The sequence below is a fragment of the Triticum urartu genome, chromosome 6A, assembly GCF_056163025.1.
Source record: "Triticum urartu cultivar PI428250 chromosome 6A, HENAU_Tu73, whole genome shotgun sequence".
Lineage (NCBI taxonomy): Eukaryota > Viridiplantae > Streptophyta > Magnoliopsida > Poales > Poaceae > Triticum > Triticum urartu.
Window position 1 is genome coordinate 42,170,925 of NC_141878.1, and position 20,027 is coordinate 42,190,951.

A 20,027-nucleotide genomic window follows, 5' to 3' on the forward strand; every position below is an offset into this window, starting at 1 on the left:
TAGTGGTTCAAACTTGGGACTTGCAAGCACAAATGCGCTGGTTAATACTCGATAAAAAATGATTAATCGATCGATTTCTGATTAATCTATAATCTCTAGCCAATCGAAACGCTATAGATAAGCGATATCCTCAACATTGATCTTTTATGAATTTTGAAAAATATTCATGACTTCTACGCTGTCTGCGAATTATAAAATTGTTCATTATTATTCTATAATAATTAATGAATTTCGAAATATTTACAAAATTTAAAGGCATTTTTAAATGATCATGAATTTAAGAAAATATTCATGAATTTAATAAATTCTAAAATTATAAAAAAAAATTCATGTATTTTAAAAAAAGAACACAAGAAACAAGGTGAAAAGGAGAAAAATGATGAAAAAGACGAAGAAACATACAAAAGAAGAAAGCCAACAAAGAAACAGAAAAACACCGAAGAAGACAGGGAGAAAAAAAACTACATAAATTGGTCCAGGAATCTAATTGTCCCGCCGAGCTGACAGAAATCACTAATTAAAGAGTACTCCTTCCAAAGATCACTTCTACCCAGGTTACGACAAGTGGCGCGGTACCACTTGTCTCAACCAGGGAGTTTTCCCTTTTTTCGTAGATTTGTTTATTTAAAATGTTTTATCTCATAAACCGTGTGTTCAAATCACAAAACCATTTTCACCGTTGGATTCCTTGTGTCGAGATCTTCAAAAACAAATCTCATGTTAACAGGTTTTGACAAAAAAATCATTAGAAAACCAAACGAAAAAACCTAACCGGGAACACTTTTTTCCCCTTTCCAAAAGCCGTTTCTGACAGGCACGATCGTGCCTCTCGCGGAAGCAAAACCGTGACTCTCACACAAGGAAACATAAAGAGAAAATATGTTTTTTTCAGTTTCTGAGAGGCACGACCGTGCCTCCTGTGGAAGCAAACCATGCCTCTCACGAAAGGAAAAAAAACAGAAAACGCGTTTTTTTCGTTTCCGAGAGGCACGCTCGCGAAAGAAAAACCTTGCCTCTCGTGGAAGCAAAATCAAGCATCTCGCGAGAGCAAAAAAATGAGTTCCTTCGTGCAAAAAAAAGTTTCCAAAATTTTGTTTTTGCCAAAAGCTTAGAAAGACCATAGGAAAACCAAAAAACCGAAAAAAAAACCATCTAAAAAGTCCAAAACACATGTGAAAAATAAAATAAAATTCGGAAGGAGCGCCCAAAGTGCGACACTTGGCGGCGGCTGAGAGTGTGCCAAGTGGCGCGCTTTGAGCCCACCCGAAGGAGCGCTCTCGTCAACTAATTGCTCTCTGAGCTGACTGGATTGGGACCGAGACTGAGTGGGCCCGGAGGCATGAACAAGGCCAAAGACCGACTCGATTCGGCCTATATACTCGTCGGGTCGAGCCAAGCGCAAAAGCTGGGCATGCTAGTCGGGAGCTCCTATTTGACGCAATTTATGTCAAATAGTGACCCGACGCACTCAGTGAGACCCGAAAGGGCCGGTCCATGGTGTCACGATCGCGTTTGAACTATAGTGCAACAATTTGATTGTCTAAAAACAGAAAAATAGCCTAGTTGGGAATCGAACTATAAACATGTTCTCGCAAGGAAAGTAGGTAAACCAGTTGACCTAACAAGCATAAACGACTAACCAGGAGTGCGGAAGATTAAAAATAATGTCAAAACAAAGAATTACAGCGCTTTCTGTTTTTTATCTTTCCACGAAATTTATGAAATATGAGTAATGTTTGAAAATGTGAAAACTGTTTGAATAACTCGAACAAGCTTTAAAATTCTTAATTTTTTTAAAAGCGTGAATTCTAAAATGTGAACATTTTTTTAATTTGGAGAACGAAATTCTATAACAGGAACATTTTTTAAAAATTCTGAAATGTTTTTCAAAAGAGCAAAACATTTTTGAATTTACGAACATTCTTTAAGTTTTGAGAAAATTTGTTAAAGTTATTCAGTTTTTTTTTGTAATTTTTAACAAAATTTGGAAACTCGAACATTTTGAAGGTGTGAACTATTTTTGAAACACCGGAATTTGTTTAAAGAAAATTAGCAATTTTTGGAAAAAGTGACCATTTTCTGTAAAATGGAATTTTTTAAAACTCTGAATAAAATTTGACGTAAAATAATTTTGGGATTTGTGAACAATATTGGAGAAATGGAACATTTTTCGATGAAGCAAATTTACGAATTATTTTAAATTGTGAACATTTTTTAAAACTCAAACAAGTTTTGAAACATGGACATTTTCTTGAAAAAATGGAACTAAGTTCCGAAACATGCACTTTGAAAATCTGAACATTTTTTGAATTTTTGATCATTTATTCAGAAATAAAACAAAATTCGAAATTCTGAACATTTTTTGAAATAACCAAAAAAAATTGAAAGTATGAACAAATTTTAAAATCCTGAACAAAGCTTTGAAATCCAATTTATGTAAAATGGAAGAAAAAAGAATAAAGGAAAAAAGAACAAGGAAATAAAAACATTAAAAAGAAAAGGGGAGAAAAAAGAAACTTCAAAATGAAAAATGAAAAAATCTGGTTTAGGAACCTCCTAGAAGGTTTCCAAAACCGAAAAAGATCGGCTCGAACCTCCTAGAAGGTTCCCAAAACCGGGAACGCCGAACGCGTTAACGGGTAGGCCCAGTTCAACAATCTCCTGTGCGATAGGTCGACAATATGACGCAGTATGCATCATATAGGGTTTTCTTGCTAGTCCAACCTTAGAGCAACTCTAACAGATCCGGCAAACCCACGTCCCGCAAAAATTGTTTGCAGGCTACTCTAAAACATTTTTGTGGTACCACGAGCCTCCGACAAAACAAATCTCGTAAACACGTCCCGCAAAACATTGTTTACATCTTTGCAAATTCTAGTTTTTCAACACTATGAACTGAATAGAATCATAACATAAATTAAACATATGAATGGTCCGAAAAGCAAATCACGATATCTCATTACAACAAATGTTTGAATCGAATTATTACAACACCAAATTGTTCAAATCACGCACAAATAAAAATGAATAAAAAGGGGATCTATCCCCTGTAGAGTCTCCAATGATGCTCAATAAGATCATGCTAGAGTTGATGGCGTGGATCACAGTTCTAGATCTTCCTGTAGGTCTCGAGAAATGCACTGATCTCATCTTCGTCCCTGGCAGGCTTCACACGGCTACCAACATTGTCATAATTAAACTCTAAATCTATATCCCTTTCATCCTCAATGATCATATTGTGTAAAATGACACAAACTCTCATGATGTGTATGAGGATTTTCTTATCCCAGAAGCGAGCGGGACCTCGAACGATGGCAAACCGAGATTGCAACACACCAAATGCCCTCTCAATATCCTTTCGGCAAGATCTTGTGCTTCGGAATAAATTTCATGTTTCTTTCACAAATGTTTGACCATGAAGGATAAATACCGTCGACAAGATAGTACCTCATGGTATAGTCATGGTCATTGACAGTCGAGTTGCAAGCGGGAGCTTTGCCACTAGCTAGCTGAACAAATAGATGAGATAGGTGAAAGACATTGATATCATTGAGAGATTCCGAAAAACCAAAGAAGCAATTCCAAATCCGTAGAACTTGTGAGGCAATGGCTTCAAGCACAATTGTGGGTTTGCATTTGTGGCTGTTATATTGCCCTGCCCAAGCCACCACACAGTTCTTCCACCTCTAATGCATGTAATCAATACTACCTAGCATGCTCGGCCATCCCCTTTCTTCGTTCATTGCCATGAACTTCTTTGTGTCTTCCTTGTTTGGAGCTCAAAGGTACTCCAGGCCAAATACCCGGATCACTGTTTTCGCATAGACACAGATGCACTTGATGATGGTATCTTCTCCAATGCGAAGATATTCATCCGTGTAGTCGGCAGGAACACCATATGTAATCACTCTCACCGCCGCCGACACTTTTTGATATGCACTAAAGCAAAGCAAACTGGCGGCATTCCTACGCCGAGCAAAAAGAAATGCAATTTTGCTGGCAAGCTTCCACGATGTGCACGAAAAGAGACCTACACATTCGATATCGCCTACAAAATAGCTGAGTCGGATATGTCCGTACCTTGGTGAAGTAGTCCTTCATGAGCATCTTATCGCTGAGAGCTCGGTTGCGAGGAATGCGTAGCTGGCCACGGTGGATCCACGTCCCTTTTTCTTTGGGCCCTTCTCAAATTCTTCGACGAGATGCAACCAAACTAGATTGTGGACATCATCGTTGAGGATCATCCCTTCTATGTCCAAATCATCCGACGAGGACAAACTCCAATCCATCTAAAAAATGCACGCCCGTGAATTTCACCGGGACCTCACCTATCAAAATTGAATGAAAATAACCAGGAAATGCATAGGTAAGCGTTGAACATACCTTCCCCGAAGCAAAGTCGGCCGCCCCTTTCTTCTTCCCCGTCGGCCGAAGCAAATCCGGCAGTCCTTTCTTCTCCCGCAACCGCCGAAGCAAAACCGGCTGAAATCCCGTCCATTGGCGCGCGCGGGCGACCCCGACCATTTCCGAGGCTCACCGGCGCCGGAACCAACCGGACCCGCCGGCTACAAGGCTGCGAGCCCGCAGACACAGATGGGCACCGCAAACCGGCGGTTATTTTGCCGGATGGTCTCGGTTTACGGGATCTGCTAGAGTCGCTCTTATCCATAGGTCGAGATCTATACTTATGGACCCCGCAGATTAAGCTAGTACGGTTGTTTCTCTTGATAGTGACAATTGTGGACGATTTGACTAATACTAGTTTTGTGCAGGGATCAGAGAGACCCCAACTCCATCGTCCACGCTCGCAGTCACCATCACCAAACCTTGCCACAGAGCCTACGTTTCCTATCTGAATTCTGAACTGAACCCCTTTCCAAACTCACTCGCTGTTCTTGTCAGTTTGGATGATCTTGCTCTCTCACACTATAAAAAGCATATGGCCCAGCAATCATCAGGACATCGCCACAACCTCCCGTGCTACTAAGCTACGCAACACATAAACAGAACAGAGCCGCAGCAATGGCCGCCTGGAGAAGGAAGGAGACAGCCGAAGCATACTACGTCGCGGCCGATGCCGGCGACAGAGGAAAGAAGGTCCCCAAGGGGTACCTCCCGCTGGCGCTGGTGGGCGAGGATGGGGACGGCGACGAGCGGGTGCTGGTGCGGGTCGATGCGCTCAAGGAGCCGTGCATGGCGGCGCTGCTGGAGATGGCCGCGCAGCAGTTCGGCTACGGCCAGCCCGGCGTCCTGAGGATCCCCTGTGACGCACAGCAGTTCCAACGGATGGTCGCGACCATGTGCAGCAAAGAGCAAAGCCACGTAGGATAGGTATTAAGTAGTGATTATTACTGCACATCGTCCACCTAGGAGAAACATAGATTGGAAGAGGGATGCCCGTAGACAAATTACAATCACCTCAAATGCGCATGTTTTCTACATCGATATATCTAGTCAGAGAAGGAACAGTTCGTATTGTGGAGAGTCCAGATAACTCATGGACAGCAGATGGTGTGCTTTCATCGAGGAGCTTCTATGCACTCCCTTCCCGTACGGAGCAAGATGAGTGAATGTAGACTTTAAAATATATCCATATACATCTGTATATAGTTCGTATTGAAATCTCTAAAAGGACTTATATTTCGAAACGGTATTATCTTGCTTGCGTTGAGCCCTCTTTTCTTTTATATTGGTTGCTTGACTTCAGAATGAGTTCATCAGAGATTCAGAGCTCTTACATTAATTAGTTAAGGCTTGCCGTCGTTGCTTCAGTCTTCGGGTATTCAGAGTTCTTATTTCAGAATGACCAAGGTCAGAGACAGGGCATCAGAGACGAGGCAGTCGGGTCGAGCCCAGCGCAAAAGCCGGCTCTGCTAGTCCAGCCTTGTCCATAGGTCGAGATCTATACGTATGGACCCCGCAAATTAACCAAGCACGATTGTTTCTCTTGACAGTGACCATTTGTGGACGATTAGACTAATAAGAAAGAAATTCATTTTTCACCCTCAAGTGTGCCTCAATGGACAAATACCTCCCTAAAGTCTATTGTGGTACAATTTTAACCGTTCTAAAAACTAGATAAATCAAACCCTAGAGCGTTTTTGTTATTATTTTGGTGGTTTTGGGAGAAAATGTCATCTTCTTCCTCTCTCCCTCTCTCCTCTGTGTCGTTCATCGACCGCCATGGCCGTCGATGCTTCCCACCGAGGTGGTACAACGTCGCCCCACATGCCCAACTCTCCTTCCCCTCCCACCCTTCTCTCACCCTCTCGTGGCAGGAATCGCGTGCTACAGCCAGCGCCACCGCCATTCCCGCACACACGCCCACCGGCAACCTCAAGCCCCAACTCCAAGTCAAGCTTCTCTGCCACGCCTCCCTCGCCTCCTCTGCCAAAGTAATTTGTGCGAGCCACCCCCCAAATTACAGCGGGAATGCCGTCTTCCTTGTTTCGGATTTGTCGCCGACGCACCTGATTCCCTAGCTCTGAGGAGTCCCTATGCCTCAGAGGTGGGGCGGATCGGCGGCGTCCCCAGCGGGAGGAGGAAGGAGACTATTCTTACTTTCATTTTGTGTGGACAGAAGGATGACCATTGCAAGCAAAAGCACCTTGCGTCTGTATGAGCATTTACGTTTATACTGCGTTTAAAAACTATAATTAATAAAACATGAGGTATATGCTGCAAAATAGTATTGTTGGATTTGTCTTTGAATGAAATTCTCAGTGATAAATTTTTTTTATATACAATTCATATTTTATTAGTTAAATTTATAAAACAAATCGGACCCAAAAACTGAGCACTAATAAATTTGGAATGTAGGAAATAGGAAATTTGAAGGATAAGCTGCCAAGCGCCGACCTGGTCACATTTACTAGCTAAATATAAAGCACTTTATTTCTGGTAATTAATAGTAGATTACCTGTAATTAATTGTAGATGATAAGCCACCAGCTTGGCACAATTACTTGTAACTAAATATAGATCATATTGGTTGGATATATGTATATGGAGTATTGGAGTAGCATATAGCAATTAGAAAGTCCATATGCAATCAATCCCCACCAAGAGATTAGATTCATTATATCAGGAAGCTTATACTACCATGGAGAGAAGCAAGGTGCTGTTGCTTGCAATGGTCATCCTTCCATGCATCCTACTATTTTCTCAGGGTACGTACGCAGCATAAATTAGAACTTATACTTTAGATATTTCTTAGTCTACATAATTTTAGGCAATCCCGTTGAAAAGCATTATGAAGATATGTGAAATTCTACATAATTTTACCCAATACTGAATTGAATGAGAACACACGTATTTGCATGCAGGACAAACAACTGATCAAGTAGATAGTGGCAAGATCCAAGTGTGTGGGTGTCAAGAGAAATCTCATCCCTGCCCAAATAATTTGTGTTTTTGTTGTGTACTTGAGCAAGATGTTTGCTTTAGGACCATCGACGAATGCATTTGTGGTCCTAATTGCACCTCTTTACATGCAACCTTCCCTCATGCCCGCCCGCTGCATTAAGACACTGCCAGATTGTTGCGATGAAAAGTAATGTCATCAATATCTTGCAATAAAAATAATATGTTGTAATCATCGCATGCTTAGCTTGATGTCATTTGAATGGGAAAATATTTTACTTTGCATGATTAAGTTTCCCTACTGGAGGCTGGACTATATGCATGAACTATTTGGAATGTGATTTCTTTAAAAATTAATTTTCTAATGAGAATAAGAAAACATTAACCAGTCTGTGCATGAACTATTGGGAATCTGATTTCTTTTAAAATTAATTTCCTGATGGTGACAAGAAAATATTAAGAGAAATGATTCACATCAGTCGACAGATTATCACGCTCGCGTCCGCCGACTCGGTTGCGCGCCACATGGCCACCTGGACCACCCACGTCTCTCTCCCTCGATCATCTTATTTCTTCCTCAACCTATATTCCATACACAATTGCTCAGCCTTATCTAGTGGAGCAACACAAGGTGTCTTCTCATAGTTGTTATCTTTCCTTTGACTTTCTCAATCTCTCTCTTCCCACACAACCCAAGTACCCAACTCACTGCCAAGGCACTATACAAGGTCGCAAGGAGCGCTGCTGCAGATGACCGCTGACACCATCTGACACCAACGCTCTCCTCGGCCATGGCCGGCCTTGGCCGCCACCATCTCAAGCACTTACGTCAACACCCGCCTCATTGGATCTAGCCTCGGTGAGGTGGCAGAGCGGACTGAGGCGATGAGGCATTGGCAGGGTGTCGTCGCCCCAGAAAATGATTGACCGGAGATGTTTTATTTTGCAACAAAGGGCATGTTGCAACTGCAACAAGCCTCTTGTTGCAAAAGGGCACTGTTTTAGCCTCGTAAAAAAATTCCTCCATTTTTTCAGCAACAAGGTCTTTATTGTGAAAAAATTCTGCAACAAGATGTTTGTTACGGAAATTTTTCACAATAAGGCCTCTCTTGCAGAAAATACTGCAACACCACCATTGTTGCAAAAGGGTGGCTATTCACGTGGGCACATCGAACGACCATTAGAGTTTCCATCCAATGCTCAGCGAGGCGACGGATCTTTTCTCATTATCCGCCGGCCGATGCGTAGCTCTGCCCAAATATTAAGCATTCTAGATGCGCAAAAAGGGTTGCACTCCGCATTGCGGCTTTTCAAATGCAATCTCCCAGATGCCTACCTAGGCCACGATTGCACGAATGCCTATCAGCGGCGGGAATAAATTACGCAGGTTACCACTACTGGGCGCCCTGCCCGCCACCGGTAACTTGTTACCAGTAGCAGGCTCCTTCCCACCCACCATTGGTTTCTAAAATACCGGTGGTGGGTAGAGGTAACAACTGTTGCCGGTATGTGTCAATGTCTTTCCAATGTCGGGCACATGTCCCTACCTGCCAATAGTAAACTCTGCATGCAAAAGAAAAACTGTTGCCACGACAATGGTTTGATGTCAAGGACATGCTTTTAAATAGCGGATTGTGGACTGGTTGTGGATTGGAATCGGCGATGCGGGATGCAGATTACATGCGATATTGCGGACTCTATGTCTGTATAGAGGATTTGTAAAAACACTCCTAAATTTGAGATCATTGTGTATATTTCTTGGCATTGACATATAACTTGAGCAACCATTATTTATATGAGCGTATAAACTATAACTAAACAAATGCAAGCAAGACACAATTAGACAAATAGATTACACGGCCGAATATTAAGCACTTAATAGCCGGATATTTCGCGGATTGCAGGGGATATTGTGCCTTGTAAACCGATTTTGCATCTGAATCATGACAAAGAACTAGCACATCCCGAGACTAAGAGTGGCAAGGTGGCACTACCGTTATTGCGTCTGCAATAGCGGTGTGAGCTCTGCTATTTAAAAGTTTGGCCATGGCAACTTTTTACTGTTGTGGCAGCATTTGGGCCAGCAACTACCACAAGTGCTCGTACAACAACATTTTTCTATCCTGGCAGTACTTTTGGACAATTTTGGGATTTTCTCAATATTGAACATCACATAATTCCCCGCAAAAAAAAAGAACATCACATAATTAAATAGCAACAAAAAATAGACAAGTAATCATAAACGAGTAACAAACAATACATAGTCGAGAAGTGTGTAGCAAAACAACAATGGACAAGTGTATTTTTTATTCAAGTAAATGTATCTAAGGTTGCATGTCTTGCCAGTTGCGCTCTTGATCGGGGCAAGCGGCGAGTGACTGGGTCATACAAGGCCAGCATATCATTGTCAGGTGCCTTCAAGCGCGTCTCTCGTTTGTTCGGCTCATCTTCACCTACTTGCAGGGACGGACCCAGGACAAAAATGACCCGGGGTCCTATGGCTATCACATATACGTGGATGTCATAATATACATAAAAGTAGCACACTTAGCAATACAATATATCTAGAATACGATATGACCATGAAAATGATTACCAAAGTTCCTCAAGTACAATATACCTACAATATAATATCACGGTGAATATGAATACGATTTGCCTTGGGCCTTTTGTCTAAAAAGATTATGTTAATATGCCTTGGGCCTTTTGTCTAAAAAATATTATGTTAATGTGGCATGGTTCTCCTCTTTTTTAGAGTCCTTTCCATAGAGCTTCTCTAATTTGTAATTATTTAGATAATTATATTTTCCGCAAATGGAAAACTATGAATCATGTGTACATACATAACATGAATTACAATTGCACCACTGTAAAATAGAACTTACTTGACATGTTGCCGCTGCTTCCAACCGTCCTTGTCTACTAGGGTAATTGCAATATTGTTCTCCACTGACCACTACAAGTCTACAATAGCCAAATAGTCCAATATCCAATATAATCAAAATTTATAGTCTTATCCACTAGCCCTAATTTCCTAGGGTTAGAGAAATAAAGCAAGAACTGATCCATGATACCTATTCTTTCTTTCTTCACAGATTGGGCGAATTGGGGCGATCTGGCGATAGGCGGCGACTGCGAGCACGTACGAGGTACAGGCGGCACGCGAAGGCATCGTATGTATTGATGAATTGATCCATTGATGTACGTGATGGGCCTTTGCCAGGGCAATGCGCGTTGCTAGTCAGCTGGGCTGTATGGGGACTAGTTGGCTAGTTGTGGCCTTTTGGTCTGCACGGGGTGTCTCTTTTGAAAATTTAGGGGTGCCCAAGTCTACCTGGGCTCTATATGATAAGGCGAGATAACTTTTTATCCGGTGTCATGGGCTACCTGCAGGGCCAACATGGGCCCGCCCCTGCCTACTTGGGCATGGAAGAACACGGTTGACGAGTGGACAGGGCCGGCCCTGGGTAGGGGCAAGAAGGGCGATGCCCTAGGGCCCAGCCTGCTGAGGGGCCCCGACCCTGTGCATAGCCTCTCACTACTAGGAAAAGGCCTACTAATGGCGCACCAGTTTTGCCTACTAATGGCGCATCACTGGTGCGCCATTAGTATCACGCCACTAGTATTTATTACTAATGGCGCACCACTGGTGCGTCATTAGTATCTGGTATACTAATAGCGCACCACCTAGTGCACCATTAGTATATAACACCATGCGCCATTAGTATGCCTCCCAGGGCCATATTTAACCATGTGCTTTGGCACACTAATGGCGCACTGCGGATGGATGCGCCATTAGTATACTTGGCATACTAACGGCGCATTCTGTAGTGATGCGCCATTAGTATGAATATTAGGGTTTTTTTACTTTTCTGATTTTTGCACAGATTACAAAATATTTTATTTGACAGAATATAGACAGTACCACACAACAACAGCAGATTCATCGAATACAATAGAAGATTAGTCTCCGAATACAATTCATCATATTAGTCTCCGAATTCAAAAGACCGAACAAATATAAAACATTACAAGTCTCGAGACCGTGAGTATCGAGTTTGTCGGAACTAATACTAATCCTAACAAGTCCTACTAATCATCATCATACAACTTCTACTCGTTATTCATAACAAGTCATACGATCATCATCTTGATAGTCATCGAACCAACCCTACTTAATTGTTCTTAGCACATGATCATCAGTATTAGGTAGGACCTAAATACCCTATTTAAGCTAAAATAGCATAAAACAATATATACCCTGACTCTCCATTATGGAGAATGGAGAACATCCTGTCTCCAATTCTTGCGCTTCGCTTCCTTTTGCTTCCAAGAAGCTCCTTACGACTGTCCATACATTTTTTCCATCCTTTGATTTTCATGTCTCCACTTCTTTTAGAAATCTCGTATGGACAGTTGAGATTCGTAGGATGACCTGGCTGTATGTTCAAAACATTAGGACTACCTTTCTGATACATCATATGAGGCACACAATTCTCTGGGATTATCTGTTGAAAAACATAGTAATAACTTCATAGTTAGCAATGATGTACTAGTTTTAGAAGTATGCAAAAGATGCACGGATGTTGTAATAGTAAAAATCTTACCAGGGTATCTCCATAGTAGTTACCGTAGTTGAACACATGCACTAGTGGCACGTATTTACCATAATGTTGAGGAGTTTGATTGTGGATATTGTAATTCTCAATGTCAGTACAAAATCCGACCAGATGATTTTTCTCCTTGTAAGTTGTTAATTCGGAGCCATCAGTGTAGTGGGTTTTGTCTACCATCTCCCGCACATTCTTTGAACAATAAAAATAAGCTGTCAATGGAAATAAGCTGTCAACTATTTTGAAATAAACAATATAAATTAGCTAATAACTATGTTTGAGAAACTCACATAGCGGTAGAACTGGAGGTGTATCAACAAGGACCCAAATGTCCATATTGTTTTGGTTGATGTCAGGATTACCAAGATCCATGGTGATAAGCATACCCTCATCAAAACCATACATCTTGCAAAATGCTTCCCGTTTTTTGCAACCAAAATGGGTTACGCTCTCAGAATTATATAGATTTACTTCAAAGTCCACATCGTGATGAGTCCTTAGGTGAATTTTCTTTGTTTCAGAAATTTCATGGTCTTCAAAATCCATCCTCTCCAAGACATAGCGTCTTGCATGGCATGGGATAAGCTATACTCGAATTGTAAAAGATGAAAATTACACGTTGAAATAGTTGAAGTCATGCTTAATTATGAAAATAACACTTATCATCGTTGTGTACCATTTCAAATTCGAAGGTCTCCTCGAGCTTAATGCTGAAGCGCTGATCATCGTTCAGGTGAGGCATGTCGCACAGACCTCGATCGTCGTGGCACCAGTCGCACTCCCCCGGGAGACTTTCGTCGTCCGATGATGATGACGACATATCCAATGTTCATAATTCAAAACTACATCATTTAGGGTTTGTCGACACCGAGGCATCCTAAAAGCTAAGCTTTTATCATTTAGGGTTTGTCAACGCTGAGGCACCCTAAAAGCCTAAACTTTCATCATTTAGGTTTTTATCGACACCGAGGCACCCTAAAAGCCAAGGTTGTATCATTTAGGGTTTGTCGACGTCGAGGCATCCTAAAAGCTAAGCTTTTATCATTTAGGGTTTGTCGACGCCGAGGCACCCTAAAAGCCTAAGCGTACAACATTTAGGTTCTCATCGACACCGAGGCACCCTATAGAAGCCAAGTTAAGTTTTCATCATTTAGGGTTTATCGATGCCGAGGCACCCTAGGTTGGGCCTAATCACTTGGCACTAATCACTTGGCTCTATTGCCACCTATGCTGGGTTTATCATCTAGGGTTTATCGATGCTAAGGAGAATTCTAAGTTGGGCCTAATCACTTGGCTCTATTGCCACCTATGGTTTAATGCAGCAAGAATGGCGGGGCAGTTGATCCTACTTAACTAAGTACTACGATACCCCGGCCCATGCATTAGTCGCAAGTACCCCATATGTCCTATTTTTAGCAAAGTCATGCTAAAATTCACGGAAAATTTCAGCATGACCTTTGCTGAAAATAAGACATATGGAGTACCCGAATTTGCCGGAACGAAAGTTAATCGACATTCCGGCAAACTCAAGGGCCTCTCGGGGTACCTGCAAATTCATCACGACAGAATGGTCGAAGACAAAACCCAGCCATAGACCATATGGTCCTCTGCTTTCATATGGAAAAAAATCAGCTCAACTTATGTGAGCTTCCATTCCAGATATAATAGGTCACCAAACAAAAAATCATCTAGATATAATGGTACAGCAAAGAAACAGCTTAATCCGTGCCTCAGCTTATGAACAGTCATTACTTCAAATACAGAAGAAGGAACAATTTATTTGTGACATAGTTACAAATGATGACAGAATAAAGCAACACCCTGCACTAGCCTAAAAACAAGTGAAGTTTCACCCATATAAGAACAACTTTATAAAATCAGAGAAGTTGCTAAATTTTTTGTATCCTTCATATACACTGGAGTACAATGCTTTATAATGTTCCATCATCATTACAGAAAATTGACAATTGTCCATAACAGTTAACTGAAATTTTTGCCTCATAGCTTGGGTGGGTTAAGTACTAGGAGACTTTGTAATGTGCAGTACAGGTGCAGTAACAGGCTTCTGAGTTAAGAAAACATTTCTGTTTGATTTTCAAACCACACACTTACTTTCAACTATAAACAAAACTGACTTGCTGTTAATGAAACTCATGGTGGAAGTAACTACTAGCAGCATGTCATTATCATGGCAGTCCACTATATATTTTTATGACAAAATACATCATTATCAGGGCACATTATGGTCACTTTCTTACATGATGCTAACTGTACCTAATTGATTTTTTTGACAGTAGCTCCTAACTGTACCTAACTGAATTTTTTGACAGTAGCTCAAGTTTTTGACAGTAGCTCCTAACAGTAGCTCCTAACTGAATTTTCTGCTTAAAGGGAAGGCATCTTAATATAACACCATCTCCTAACAGAAATAGTATCCAGATCTACTAGGGGGCAAAGTAGAACTGATATTCTTTTGCTGACCTCTAGTACAAGGTATAGAAGAGGAGGTAAGAGAAGAAATAGTGACATTTCTCTTAGCAGGAGACTTTTTCTTTCTTCTAGAAACTACAGTAAATTTCTCCTCCTCTTCCACTATAGTATCATGCCAACTTAGACACAGGGAGGCGACATTTCCATTCGAGTCATGAATATCTAAACAGTGTTCAGTTTTCTTACTAATTTGTTCCCTGGATAATTCCAATTCCTTGAGAACATGAATAAAATCAAAATTATCTAGAGGTATATCAACACCCATCATTGATGCTCTAAACATAATCTCCTTAGCTACTTAATTCCCCAACCCTAGCTACTTAATTCTCCAACCCCTTTTCTTGTCCAAAATTCTCCAACCCCTAACCCTAGAACACATCAGAAGGAAATCAAGAGGGGGAAGAGGGGGAAGCGGCTCGGGTGCTCACTGGGGAGGTCGAGGGCGACTCGGGGTAGCCGGAGCTAGTCGAGGCAGCGCGAATTCGGCGTCGAGCGGTGGCGATGGTGGCCGAGACGGAGGAAATCGGCGGGCGTCCGAGCTCGTCCGGGTCCTCGTAGTCGAAGAGGAAGACAACGGCGGTCCTCCTGGGTAGGCCGCGCGGTGTTGGAAGTCGACCAAGAGGTTGACGCAGGCGGGGCCGCAGGGGGAGGGGGCGCTTGGGTGGGAGGACGTCGAGGGCACGGGCGCGGGCAGAGGGGGGACGGCGAGGGAGGCGGCGCTCGGCTCGAGGAGGCGCGGGGGCGGCGACGGAGACGGAGGCGCGGGGGCGGCGGCGGCGTGGGGGCGGCGACAGAGACGGAGGCGCAGGGGCGGCGGCGGCGTGGGTCGGGGCAGCAGGGGGAATTAGCTAGGGGGCGAGGGAGAGGGACGAAGGGGATCTGGCGAGAGGGAGGGAATTAGCTAGGGGGAATCTTACTAATGGCGCACCCGCGGTCGGTGCGCTATTAGTAATCTTTTTTTACATAGCAATGGCGCACCAGACAGAGGTGCGCCATTAGTAATCTTTTTTTACATAGCAATGGCGCACCAGGCAGAGGTGCGCCATTAGTAATCTTTTTTTATATATAGCAATGGCGCACCAGCCAGAGGTGCGCCATAAGTAATTGTTTTTTGTTGCATGTAATAATTTTTTAGAAAATGAATATGAAACAGTAATATTTTTTATAAAAACAGTAATAATTGTTGTTTAACAACAATTGTAGTCTACATTTTTTTATTATTGTTTTTTTAAATGAAGAGGGGAGAGGAGCCGGAGCTCACCGGGGAGCGGGGGAGGGTGCAGGTGGTGCTCGTCGGCGGTGGTGGAGCAGGGGAGGGTGCGGGGGGTGCTCGTCGGCGGTGGTGGAGCGGGGGAGGGTGCGGGGGGTCATCGTCGGCGGCGGTGGTGGAGGAGGGGAGGGTGCGGTGGGTCGTCGGCGGCAGTGGAGCTAGCGGGGGAGGGTGCGGGTGGGATCGAGATCGAGATGGAGGGGGATCGAGATCGAGTGTTCTCATGAATATTCAATATTTTGTCATATTGAATATGAAAAAATATCATCAAATTTGAAAAAATATTCATGAATTCAAAAAGTGCCCATGAAATTTAAAAATATTCATGATATCAAAAAGTGCCCATGAAATACAACCGAGAAATGAAGACTACGATTTAAATACAGTCGATATTAGCTAGCTATCTGTTCATAATCTTCTTGCCCTTATTTTTCGTAAATGGAGTTCTTCTGTGGAACGGACGTCCTTTAGGTAGGGTGGTCCTGCTTCTTCTTGTGGTGTATGCTGCTACTTCATCGTTGTCGTCATGTTCGATCTTCGGGTCGCCGTACTTGTCGAAGTCTTGCTCATTGGCTACTCCATCCATTCCGATGATCTTCCTTTTGCCTCTCCTCACGACAACACGACTGGGCTTTGACGGGTCGGTAATGAAGAAGCATTGGTCCACTTGGGAAGCCAGTACCCATGGCTCATTTTTCGCGGTGACGTTTGCGCCCGCGGTCTTGGATTTGGCTTCGGGTATAATCATGGTGGTGAAATATCGGTCTTCTTTTAGGACACTCTTGGTGTTGAGTTTTGTAGTAATTTCAAAAAAATTCCTACGCTCACGCAAGATCATGGTGATGCATAGCAACGAGAGGGGGAGAGTGTGATCTACGTACCCTTGTAGATCGACAACGGAAGCGTTTGGTTGATGTAGTAGTACGTCTCCACGGCCCGACCGATCAAGCACCGAAACTACGGCACCTCCGAGTTCTAGCACACGTTCAGCTCGATGACGATCCCCGGACTCCGATCCAGCAAAGTGTCGGGGAAGAGTTCCGTCAGCATGACGGCGTGGTGACGATCTTGATGTACTACTGTCACAGGGCTTCGCCTAAGCACCGCTATAATATTATCGAGGACTATGGTGGAAGGGGGCACCGCACACGGCTAAGAATATGATCACGTGGATCAACTTGTGTCTCTAGGGGTGCCCCTGCCTCCGTATATAAAGGTTCAAGGGAGGGGGGCCGGCCGGCCAAGGTGTGGCGCGCCAGGAGGAGTCCTACTCCTTCTGGGAGTAGGACTCCCCCCTTTCCTAGTTGGAATAGGATTCGTGGAGGGGGGGGGGAAGAGGAGAGAGAGGAGGAAGGGGGGCCGGCCCCCTCTCCTTGTCCAATTCGGACCAAGGGGGGGAGGGACGCGAGGCCCATCTCTGGCCACCTCTCCTCTCTTCCACTAAGGCCCACTAAGGCCCATATACCTCCCGGGGGGTTCTGGTAACCTCCCAGTACTCCGGTAAAATCCCGATTTCACCCGGAACACTTCCGATATCCAAACATAGGCTTCCAATATATCAATCTTTATGTCTCGACCATTTCGAGACTCCTCGTCATGTCCGTGATCACATTCGGGACTCCGAACAACCTTCGGTACATCAAAATGCATAAACTCATAATATAACTGTCATCATAACCTTAAGCGTGCGGACCCTACGGGTTCGAGAACAATGTAGACATGACCGAGACAAGTCTCTGGTCAATAACCAATAGCGGAACCTGGATGCTCATATTGGCTCCTACATATTCTACGAAGATCTTTTATCGGTCAGACCGCATAGCAACATACGTTATTCCCTTTGTCATCGGTATGTTACTTGCCCGAGACTCGATCGTCGGTATCCCATACCTAGTTCAATCTCATTACCGGAGAGTCTCTTTACTCGTTCTGTAATACATCATCCCGCAACTAACTCATTAGTTGCAATGCTTACAAGTCTTAAGTGATGTGCATTACCGAGAGGGCCCAGAGATACCTCTCCGACAATCGGAGTGACAAATCCTAATCTCGAAATACGCCAACCCAACATGTACCTTTGGAGACACCTGTAGAGATCCTTTATAATCACCCGGTTACGTTGTGACATTTTGTAGCACACAAAGTGTTCCTCCGGCAAACGGGAGTTGCATAATCTCATAGTCATAGAAACATGTATAAGTCATGAAGAAAGCAATAGCAACATACTAAACGATCGGGTGCTAAGCTAATGGAATGGGTCATGTCAATCAGATCATTCAACTAATGATGTGATCCCGTTAATCAAATGACAACTCTTTGTCCATGTTTAGGAAACATAATTATCTTTGATTAACGAGCTAGTCAAGTTGAGGCATACTAGTGACACTCTGTTCGTCTATGTATTCACACATGTATTATGTTTCCGGTTAATACAATTCTAGCATGAATAATAAACTTTTATCATGATATAAGGAAATAAATAATAACTTTATTATTGCCTCTAGGGCATATTTCCTTCAGTCTCCCACTTGCACTAGAGTCAATAATCTAGATTACACAGTAATGATTCTAACACCCATGGAGCCTTGGTGCTGATCATGTTTTGCTCGTGGAAGAGGCTTAGTCAACAGGTCTTCAACATTCAGATCCGTATGTATCTTGCAAATCTCTATGTCTCCCACCTGGACTAAATCCCGGATGGAATTGAAGCGTCTCTTGATCTGCTTGGTTCTCTTGTGAAATCTGGATTCCTTCGCCAAGGCAATTGCACCAGTATTGTCACAAAAGATTTTCATTGGACCCGATGCACTAGGTACATCACCTAGATCGGATATGAACTCCTTCATCCAGACTCCTTCATTTGCTGCTTCTGAAGCAGCTATGTATTCCGCTTCACACGTAGATCCCGCCACGACACTTTGTTTAGAACTGCACCAACTGACAGCTCCACCGTTTAATGTAAACACGTATCCGGTTTGCGATTTAGAATCGTCCGGATCAGTGTCAAAGCTTGCATCAACGTAACCGTTTACGATGAGCTCTTTCTTACCTCCATATATGAGAAACATATCCTTAGTCCTTTTCAGGTACTTCAGGATGTTCTTGACCGCTGTCCAGTGATCCACTCCTGGATTACTTTGGTACCTCCCTGCTAGACTTATAGCAAGGCACACATCAGGTCTGGTACACAGCATTGCATACATGATAGAGCCTATGGCTGAAGCATAGGGAACATCTTACATTTTCTCTCTATCTTCTGTAGTGGTCGGGCATTGAGTCTGACTCAACTTCACACCTTGTAACACAGGCAAGAACCCTTTCTTTGCTTGATCCATTTTGAACTTCTTCAAAATCTTGTCAAGGTATGTGCTTTGTGAAAGTCCAATTAAACGTCTTGATCTATCTCTATAGATCTTTATGCCTAATATGTAAGCAGCTTCACCGAGGTCTTTCATTGAAAAACTCTTATTCAAGTATCCCTTTATGCTATCCAGAAATTCTATATCATTTCCGATCAGTAATATGTCATCCACATATAATATCAGAAATGCTACAGAGCTCCCACTCACTTTCTTGTAAATACAGGCTTCTCCAAAAGTCTGTATAAAACCAAATGCTTTGATCACACTATCAAAGCGTTTATTCCAACTCCGAGAGGCTTGCACCAGTCCATAAATGGATCGCTGGAGCTTGCACACTTTGTTAGCTTCCTTTGGATCGACAAAACCTTCCGGTTGCATCATATACAACTCTTCTTCCAGAAATCCATTCAGGAATGCAGTTTTGACATCCATCTGCCAAATTTCATAATCATAAAATGCGGCAATTGCTAACATGATTCGGACAGACTTAAGCATCGCTACAGGTGAGAAGGTCTCATCGTAGTCAATCCTTTGAACTTGCCGAAACCCTTTTGCGACAAGTCGAGCTTTGTAGACAGTAATATTACCGTCGGCGTCAGTCTTCTTCTTGAAGATCCATTTATTCTCAATTGCTTGCCGATCAAAGGGCAAGTCAACCAAAGTCCACACTTTGTTCTCATACATGGATCCCATCTCAGATTTCATGGCTTCAAGCCATTTTGCGGAATCTAGGCTCACCATCGCTTCTTCATAGTTCGTAGGTTCATCATGATCTAGTAGCATGACTTCCAGAACAGGATTACCGTACCACTCTGGTGCGGATCTCACTCTGCTTGATCTACGAGGTTCAGTAGTATCTTGTTCTGGAGTTTCATGGTCATTATCATTAGCTTCCTCACTAATTGGTGTAGGTGTCACAGAAACAGTTTTC

At 43.1% G+C, this 20,027-nt stretch overlaps 1 protein-coding gene and 1 long non-coding RNA gene across 2 annotated transcripts; both read left to right on the plus strand.

The window, feature by feature from the left end:
• Positions 1–5,022: 5,022 nt before the first annotated feature.
• LOC125516468 (auxin-responsive protein SAUR71-like) lies at positions 5,023–5,331 on the plus strand. Its single transcript, XM_048681903.2, has one exon. The coding sequence runs from the start codon at positions 5,023–5,025 to the stop codon at positions 5,329–5,331; it is 309 nt and encodes a 102-aa protein (XP_048537860.2).
• Positions 5,332–7,035: 1,704 nt separating this feature from the next.
• On the plus strand, positions 7,036–7,646 carry LOC125512808 (uncharacterized). The gene is made up of 2 exons (XR_007285559.2): positions 7,036–7,168; positions 7,325–7,646. It is a non-coding gene; the product is annotated as an uncharacterized LOC125512808 (long non-coding RNA).
• Positions 7,647–20,027: the final 12,381 nt, after the last annotated feature.